Raw genomic sequence first — 10,178 nt, 5'->3', positions numbered from 1 at the left:
AGGAGGAGGGAGACGAAAGTATTGGCTGGATCTAGCAATGGCATTGGAGACTATGGCGGGCTTGAAGCAGTGGCAGTCTGAGGAGAGAACTTGGCATGAGGCGAGTGGTATGTCTGCTGACATGTAATTTTTTTAATATTAAAAATAGTTGTCATGTCATTAAAAAAAGACACATAATTATTCTGTTAGACACAGCCAAAAAAACTAAGAGAAGTTAACAAAGGGACCGATAATGTTTATTTTTAAAACTTTAAGGACCAATAATGCTCACTTAAAACTTTGGGGACCAATTGCGCTCAGTAGGTAAACTTTAGGGACTTGGACAGTAGTTTTACCAAATTTTTTAACCAATCACAAGTTTCCATGTACTACTTAGCAGATCTCACTATCACTATTTAGAAATTAATGAAAATATTTCAAGTGTCAGGAAATAAAAATGATGATGAATACCCTAAAGCCAATGACATGTTGACATGTGTTAGTATTTACTTAAATGACATAAGTAGTCTAATTACTCCCCTCTTTTTCTTCGATAAATATGCTCATTCAAGGCACCAACTTCCTAATTAACCAAATCCCAAACCTTGTTCCAGAGTGACCACTCTCTCCCTCCTCTCCATAAACAAACCAACCTTCTTCATCACACAATGAACTTCAATGGCATCATCATGCACTTTGGAATGGGTGGAGTTGGTAATATATGTGCAGAACCATTTTCCCTCCCTTTAATGGGATTTGCTAATGCTGCCCAATGCCTAGTGAGGCACTTTATGGCCACAAAATCACAGACTTCCTTGAGAAGGTGCTTCATGTGGTATTTCTCAATGTTGATGAATGCCCTCTCTATAATCAATTTACTTGAGTTGACATTGAATTTTAGCTTTGGAGTGTTGATTCCCTCTCTATAATCAATTTACTTGCATTGACATTGCACTTGAGCTTTGGAGTTGCTGGATGTGTGCCCTTATCTTAGCGCTTTTGCTGTATTATTTTGCTTCGCAAGACACTGCACTTGAGCTTTGGAGTTCCTAGATATGTGCCCTTATCTGAGCACTTTTGTGTAATTCTTTATTTTTTTATTTTTTATAATTCAATAATTGGGGAAAGGAATCCGATCAATGAATGTCTCCACTGTAAACACCAAGAGATGCGGATTGAGTTACAAAGCTTTGTGTATTACTTTTGCTTTGCTTTGCAAATCTTGTCAACAAGAATTGGTTTAGCTATTGTGCTTGGCTGGTATAGCTTTGAAAAAAAAAAAAAAAAAACACATTTGGTAAATGTAAAATTTAGGTATAGTTCCTTTAGTGCTACATTTTATATTCTCTAATTAGACATAAGGACAATATTATCTTTCCCAAGAACAATTAAAAATGAGTTGTTTGAAAAGTTGTATCTAGGGAAAAAAAAGTGAAATAATTTAAACAAACCCTAGTTGTGCTTGTATCTAAAGAAATGGAAAGCCTTAAACAGTTTGTTATGATATATGATTTTTGGCTCAAGTACATATGTACGTAAACTTAAAGCAAAGAAAGAGAAAGAAAATTAAAAAAATTGTACATAATTTAAGAAATAAGAATCGGCTTGGGTTCAGTATTCTTGTGCATTGAACCTGTTAGGATTTTGATACATGTTAAATAATTGTCATGTGTCCATATCTCAACGGGTTCAATGCATACGAGCAATAGACCCAACTCTTGTCTTAAGAAGTATATGTAGTGTTTGTTTGGGAACAGCTTATCTAATTTTTTGCTGAAAATTTTCTGCCAAAAGTGTGCTAAAATATACTTGTACTTTGAAAAAATTTGAAAAAAAAAAAAAAAAAAAAAAAAAAAGCGGGAAAAAGTGAAGTTCTAAAAAGCTGTACATAAAAACTAAAAGTTAAAAAACTGAAACTGATGCCAAATAGACTCATAATTGAACATAATTATAAGAAATACCTCATAAGCCATGCAAAATTGCAAATATGATAGACGATATTTTCCACTAGAACTCCACTCAAATTGGATTTGGAAGTATCAATTTAAAAAGATCTAGATTGAAGAATTTTGTAATAAATGGATTCAAATTTGGACCCTTTGTATGGGTTTTGTTTTAGGTTGGGCCCATTAGGATGGGTTGGATATGATTAATATATCTTTTGAGAATAAGCTAATGGGTCTAGGCTTATTGAAAAGCATATGAAAAATTGGAGTCCGAGGTTTTCTAGGAGGCCCAGTCAGTTACATCAGTAACACAATGATTACCTCGATCCATCAATATCTCAGCAGTCTTTAGCCACTTCACCTTTGGGCTCAAAGTGGGGGTGAGAGAATTTGTTTTTGTTTTTGTTGTTGTTGTTGTTGTGTTTTTTTTTTTTTTTTTTTTGTGAAACAAGATCAAGCAATTTTATTAATGAATGTTGGCTAAATCAGCCCGTAAATAGAAAGAACTTGCGGTAGAACATCTTCCATCCAAATAATAGCGTCAGCTACATGTAAAACATATCTTTTTTTTTTTTTCTTTTTTTTTTTGAGAAAGACATGTAAAGCATATCTAGCTAGACTGTGAGCAACCATATTACCCTCCCTCTTAGTATGAGAGTAGTGTAATTGAGTAAAAAGCCTAGAGCTAAGGCGAATATCTTCAACCAACAAACCATCCGGCGTTAGAATCTTTCTCCCTTGCTGCAGTACCATCACCACAACCTTTGAGTCACCTTCCACCACAGCTTTGTGAAATCCAATGTCCGAAGCTAGTGCAATCCCACTATAAACAACTAAAGCATCAATAACACCAGGACTATACGCTTGATGAAGCTTCGAGCACTGTAAGGCCAGCACCTGTCCTTCATGGTTGCGAATAACTACCCCAATGTTAGATTTGTCTTCATCGGTGAAAACCGCTCCGTCAACATTTATTTTGACAAAATCTGCTGAAGGTGGTTTCCAACGAGCACTCGAGATTGCCACTGATGGTAGAGGAATAGGTTGCAGCGATTTGAATTCCTGAAGAAGATCCTTAGAAGTCTGGGCTAAGAGATGGAGAGAGCAGCTGGGTTCTTGATGCCTCACCTTGTTGCGTTGATTCCAAATCTCCCAAGCTAGCATGGCAAACATCTCAGAATTTTTTTGGTGAGATATAATCCATGCCACCAGGTGTTTGAAGTCAACGAACTTAGAAGTGAAACGAAAATCCCACAGAGCCGCATCGTTCCAAACCACATCAATTTTTGGGCATTCCCACAGAGCATCGACCACAGTTTCTGTAGCACCATGACAGCGATCACATGTCATCAGCAATGATGGTTCTACGTACCAGATTGGTCTTAGTTGATAGTGAATTTCGGCATGCTCTCCACAGATGATTCTTCACCTTATTCGAAACTTCAAGAGCCCAAATCCCCTTCCATAAACTCATGTCCTGATATTTTGAATCTGCCAGAGACCACACCTTAGCCTCCTTTTTTAGAAACCTGTAACCCGGCTTGCTGTGTAGTTGCCATCCTGTATCAGTGGCCAAAATAAGGAGTCCTTGGCTTCACACCTTGCCAAGGGGATTTTTTTTTTTATTAGTGCCACTTCTTCAGGAGAAAAAATTCGATCAACCAGATCCAGGTTCCACTGCCTTGAATCAGCATTGATTAACATATCAACCGTTGTTTCTTCCAAGGATGCAATCATTGGTGAGGAAACCAATGATGGATGTTTCTGAAGCAGCTAATGACTTTGCCAAATTTTCACAGATTTTCCATTCCCACCTTGCCCCTCGCTGAATAACGTCCCTACCCTTCAAAATACTCCGCCAAGCACAGGATGCCCGACCTAGAATCCTTTGCTTCAAAAATTGAGCAATTTGGATAAAATTTTGCCTTGAACACTTTGGAAATTAGAGAATCTGGATTTTTTAGCAATCTCCAAGTTTGTTTGGCAAGAAGAGAGTCATTAAACATTGACAAATCTCTAAAACCCATACCTCCCACCAATTTTAATTTTGTCATCTCTTCCCATTTCAACTAGTGAATCTTCCTTGAGTTCCCACATTGACCCTACCAAAACTTTCTTATCAAAAATTGACCGTTGACTTTCAGCTGATTTGACCGTTGACCTTCAACACGGTTGATCGTTGACTTTTTTGTAGCCCAGGTGCTCTTTACCTAGTTTTTGTGTAGATTTTATTTTTGCAGTCCATTTTTGCATATTTTTTTTCTAAATGAAGAATAAGGACATGTCTTCTTCCTTTTGCAACAATCATCACCGACAATCTAGCAAACGTTTTTAAAATTTTTGCAAACGTTTTGTTAAACATTTGTTAAACCAGCTGCAATTTTTGCAAACTTTTTGTTAAACATTTGTTCATCCAAATTATTATTCCAAGTTTCAAAGTTCTATTAGAATCGAGCTTCAAAAACTTTGATTTATCGAAACTTCATTAGATTCAAGCTCTGAAATCTTAAAGAACTTTCACCACAAATTTTTGAAGATCAAAAACAGTTGAAGAGCACATGTAGAATGCAAGGAACGAGAAATCTCTAACAAGTACACAACTAAAGAGTCATCACAATTACGTTTTAAAGCCCCTTCAATTCACTTTCCAATCAAACTGGAGGCCATTGTGTTTGAATCAAAACTACATCAATGCAAAACTTGAATTGTAGAGTTATCTAAGGAGAACAAATAAGATGACTTTTTTCTATTGTATTATAATATAAATATAGAGAATTGTACCTTCAAATTCATCAATACAAAAATACATTTGTTAAACATTTTCAATTTATTGATTTTCAAACTTGAGATTTTTGTTTTTACAGTCACCTATATCTAATTAATTTATTACCAAATCTAGGTTAAGAAAATATCAGCCCTCCTGATTTAAGCAAAGACAAAGAAAAACCGTAAACCAATGATACGAGTAAATAGACGAATGAGCAACTTTATTTCATTCAAAAGAAATTTACAAATAGAGGAGACACTCAACTCAACCAAACAGGACAAACACCAAAACAACGACAACAACACCACAACAATTTTCAAATAACACATAGAATAGGGCTATTATCCCCCAACTTAAAGAAGAGGAAATGGACGCCTCACTTTCTTTAAGTAGATGATTTTTCCCCATTCAATTATTCCCTTCAAAACCAATTAAAAAGAAACATATTCAACCTGTAACTATAGGTCTTTCAAACGCAGTTATAGACCTGTTGGACAGATAGTTACAACTTTTAGGCCACGTCTAAAAACACGGTTATAAAAAACGTGGCTATAGACTAAATTAACCTATAGACATGTTTTTAGGAGCTATAGCCGCGTTTTTAAAACGTGACTATAGCCCGCGTTTTTTGTAGTGGTAGTAGATTATTTATGAATGCTGCTCATTCTCTAGTAACATGTTCAAAAGTATTCCATATGCACCCCTATGGCATCTAAATAGGCACCACTTCTTCCATGGAAACCAACAACCCTTCCTGGGGCAACACTTGATGTGAAAGCTTGACCAATCTCATCACCATAGGGTCCATATTTGGCTTTGTTTGTGTAGAATGTAATGGACCGCAAAGCTTTGAAGCTACCACTCCCTTCAACAGGCCCATAAAATCCCGCAATGCGAATCAAGAATTCCTTTGATACTTCCAGTTTTATCTACCAAACCAGAATACAAATAGGATTAGCAAAATTTTAATTAGAATTAGAATTATATATGTAAGCTTGTAAAGTTTATCGTATGTTCTACACAGCTCAACTAACAAATCAAAGTACCATGCAAACATGGTATTGTAACATCTTTGTATAGTGTTTCAGAATTATAATTGCAATTTTTTTTTCATATTTAAATAATGACATTGTAATAGTTATTATTATTATATATTTATTTACCGGATCAATTGGCTCACCGCCTTCTCCACCATGCTTCGGTGACAAAACAGACTCTCCGTCTTTGCTTTGATACGACACACGAATTGCATGAATCACTGAACCTCCAACGTACAAATGCAATTCACGGATTGCCGGAAAAACTCCATCATCCCATTCCATCCCGCCATGCCCACCCCAAGGCCCAGGTCCTCGAGGAACTGGTAAAGCCATTTTCAAAGTATTGTCCTGCTATTAATTAAACAAGGACAACAATTGTAAATGAATAACATCCATTGTGAGAACCGTTTATTTTGTTAAAATTAAAACTTTTTGCTAAAAGTACTGTAAATGAAGGCAAAAGTTAGTTAGAATAGTATAGTGAGGTGCATAAATAGTATAAAAAAATACCGTGAAGCCAACATATAATAGCAAAATTAAGTTGAATAGTAAAATAAGTTGGCAGATTTTAATTTTTCCAAAACGTAAGCTTAGTCCTCGAATAAAACATATGCACGCATGAACTTTGGGAAACATTATACAATGACGTCGACCAAACCTTTTTCTGCGGTATTTTCACATAGGCCCCAATGGCATCAAGCAAAGTACCCGAACGGCCATGGAATCCAACAATTACGCCACCCTCCGTACTGTAGGAAAATGGTTGACCGGTCACAACTCCATAGGGTCCATACTCAGTACCCTTATTTGTTTTAAAACTTAGAGAACGAATTATAATATGCTGCCACAAGTCAGCAACTGTACCGCTAATGGATGTCAGGTACTCTTCAGGCCAGTTGAGCGATATCTACATATATATAATAGACCAAAAAACATTCATTCAACTTCATTTAATGTACGTATATTTAATTTCTTCTTTCACAAATATAATGCATGATTAATGTAACTGAGTAGTACCAATATATATATGTACGTACCTTGTCAGTTTTCCAGCCTTCACCAGTACCACCAAACTTCCTAGAATGCTGGAGTACACCATACTCATCTCCACATTTGAATGTAATTGATGCGATGCCATTTGCATGAACGATTTCCATCCCAATGATCCCACCATTATTTACCACGAAGCTCCACCGGTCTCCACCTTCACCTCCCCACAGCCCAACCGTCAAGAACTCCTCCATGTTGCAAAGAGATGATGATCACTAAGACAGAACTGAAGCGAATTGTGTATTATTTTTTGTTGCCTTACGATGAACAAAGAATGCCATCTCCTTTTATAACCGAAGAGAGATGCTACAGGACAAGACTTGTCCATATCCATATATACCGGTTTCTAGGCAATGGGATAAGGTGTAAGATTTTTTTCCCCCACGTGTCTTCCTCTCATTGGTATTGGTAGAAAATCTCTCACTTATCTTCAAAAATTATAAATTTATTCATCTCTAGGCAAGTTGTATGTCTTGAGATTTGCACGTTCTATTTTTTTTTTTTTAATGCTAAACGATTTGCACGTTTTAAAAATCAACACAAACTAAAAGCAAAAAAGTACTTTGTACATGATTCTCTTTTTTTACTGAGGAGTTCAAAAGCATGTGTAAACCGTTTTGGTTTTTCAAAGAGTGTAATTCTTTTGGTTCTATCTTATTCTGGGGTTAAATCTTCCGTGTCAAGTGAAGCAAAATTGAAATAGAACTCAAATTGAAATAGAACTCTTGTTCAACTAAAGCACTAAGAGAGTAAGGGAGTATTGGGTAGAGTAGTTTGAGATGAAATTTTTGTAGTTTTTTGAAATTTGTGTGGGTGAAAAAGTGTATGAAAATGTGTGTAAAGTTGTTTAAAATGTAAAAATGTGAGTTTGAAATGCTAAACCAAGCAGGCTCCAAATATCTAAAACGTATATTCAAATGGAGAGATAAAAGTGAAATAGTGTTTAGGTTACAGTGGGGTTTTTTTTTTCACTCTATAGGATTTTATGTTGTTATCTTATCTAGAGATATCAAGTGGGATATTTAAAGACCCACAAAAGTTGCCAACGTTCAATTCAATTCCTACAAATTAGGACATGAACGTTAAAGTTTCTAACATTTGTAAATGTTAAAATCAGATCTTCTATCCACCTCACTACCCCACCCACAACTCATTATCACTGAGAAATATAATCTGAGTTGCATATTTGACCATGTTAAACCCCACACAGCCAATCATAGCCAAAACATGCAATTCCATTATTCAAACAATTTTATTAATAATAATCATCTCATATACAATATTGTATAAGGTAATTTCTTTTGAGAATTACACGCATACACATTATGGGTTGTTTAACCACACAGTTCAACATTCATATTGTGGGGCTATTTGGCCATACAATCCAACATCTCCTACTTGGCCAAATAATTTGAGATGTACAATAATTATTCAATAACTCTCGGGTCAGGTCAGAAATTCTAACCCGTATTGCCATGTTTAGCAATAGGACAAGACTATACTTAATTACAAACTCCTATTTGGTGGACAACATGTGTCATTTTAATTAATTACAAATTGCTAGCTATGGAAGTTTGGGGGATGTGAAAGTTAGCAATAAGGTTAACCCACATTGGTTGTGTGTATCTAGTGTCCGCTATTTATAATCTCAATCTATAACTACAAAGGTTAGGTCCTTTTGTAGTTGTACTCTGGTTATGTAATGTAATGTATTATAAACCCGATTTAAAACACTATTATTACTATTTTTGTATGTGTTCTAATAAATATTACTATTTACTTAAAAAAAATAGTGATGTTTATCCCACAATGGTTGTATGTGTCTAGTGTCCGCTGTTTATAATCTCATTTTACAACTACAATGGTTAGGCCCTTTTGTAGTTGTATTCTGATTATATAATGTATTATAAACTCGGTTTGAAACACTATTATTACTATTTTCGTGTGTGTTTTATTAAGTATTACTGTTTACTCAAAAAAAAATCACTAGACCACTTGTGTAATCAACTAAGGCCCCTAAATTTAAAACCCCAAATATTAGTGAATAAATAAATGATAAATTAATTCTCAAAAAAAAAAAGATAAATTTTCTATCCAATAAAAAACTGAAAAATAAAAATAATAAAATTATTAAAAATTTTATTACGTAAAGCATAGAAAGACCGCTCACATTTAGAAAATTCGGTGATTAGTGGCGACTCCAAATTATAATGAATCACTGAAAATCCCTACAAAATTTGCACTTGAAGGATTCACACACTCTTCACGCACTTCTCCAATAGAAAAAATGGAACAAGGGGAACCCCTTTGCGTTCTCTATTCTCAGCCACACAATGAAGAACAACAAAAAATGTTGTCGTAGCAAGAGATGGCATGTGATAAAGCTCACTGCATTCCACGTCGTGGAATAGAGATGCAGAAAGACAAGATTAACAAAATTCTATTTAGGGGACCATACGCGTCTTTGTAATTAATTACAAACTAGCTTGTAACCCTATGCAAATGTATAAATATACTTAAAAGATATACATAAAGATGCATAGTATAATATTTACATATGTAATTTTAATATTACTAATAGTCATTTTTATATTTCTTAACTCTTTAAAAAGTGTTACAAGAATATTATTATATAAAAAATGTAAATTGTTCATTTTTTAAAAAAGAAATTGTTTATGTTTATTAATTCTAGACTCTTTGGTTTTTGTACGCAATAAGTCAATAACTCACTTGGATGGATTTATGATATGGTCCCACATTTGACTCCAAAATTAAGAAATAAAACTCTCTCTAAAAATACATAATTTAGGACACATGATGCAAAATTGGATTTCAATTATAGAATTTAATTAGATTTTCTCTAAGTTTTATCTATTAATATATATTTGAGAAAACAAACTTTCATTCATAGAAGAGAAGAATTTACATCAAAGAGCAAAGCCTCTAAGGTAGGAGGAGAAGGATCTTCAATCCAAATTACATCATCAGAGATAGATTTTGCAAACTTAGCTAAGGAGTGCGCCACTGAGTTGCCAGATCTTCTGACACATGAGAACGAGCCCCGAAGATCAGCCTTTAACGTCTTTATTTCTTGCAAAATATGCCCAAGTCGTGAATAGTCCACATGTCTAGTTGAGAGAATTCGCTCATAATGGACTTCATAATCATACGATAATGGACTGCCTAGCTCCTTTTTGAATTTTCTGTACAACTTTCTTTTATGTTTACATGTACAGACATTTGTTGCTTACAAAGGTCCACCATGCACAGCCATCCTTTTACAACCTGTAAAAAAGTCCACGATAAGTTTTGCATCCACGACAATTTTTGCATGCTTATCTTATGTCAACATAAACATAAAGCTTAACCCAACCACTAGACAACTTAGGTAATCAC

General features: G+C 34.8%; 1 protein-coding gene across 2 annotated transcripts; it reads right to left on the bottom strand.

Moving 5' to 3' along the window:
• Window positions 1-4,885: 4,885 nt before the first annotated feature.
• On the bottom strand, window positions 4,886-7,062 carry LOC142636356 (agglutinin-like). 2 transcript variants are annotated; one of them, XM_075810548.1, is made up of 4 exons: window positions 6,770-7,062; window positions 6,391-6,639; window positions 5,856-6,083; window positions 4,886-5,621 (listed from the first exon to the last, which is right to left on the bottom strand). In XM_075810548.1, the coding sequence occupies exons 1-4, from the start codon at window positions 6,974-6,976 to the stop codon at window positions 5,373-5,375; spliced, it is 933 nt and encodes a 310-aa protein (XP_075666663.1). In that variant the 5' UTR covers window positions 6,977-7,062; the 3' UTR covers window positions 4,886-5,372. The 2 variants fall into 2 exon arrangements, with proteins under 2 accessions (XP_075666663.1, XP_075666664.1); XM_075810549.1 differs by having other exon boundaries at window positions 5,856-6,080.
• Between the last annotated feature and the right edge of the window lie 3,116 nt (window positions 7,063-10,178).

Source organism: Castanea sativa, chromosome 5 (assembly GCF_040712315.1).
Source record: "Castanea sativa cultivar Marrone di Chiusa Pesio chromosome 5, ASM4071231v1".
Lineage (NCBI taxonomy): Eukaryota > Viridiplantae > Streptophyta > Magnoliopsida > Fagales > Fagaceae > Castanea > Castanea sativa.
This window is presented reverse-complemented; position numbering and strand designations above follow the sequence as displayed.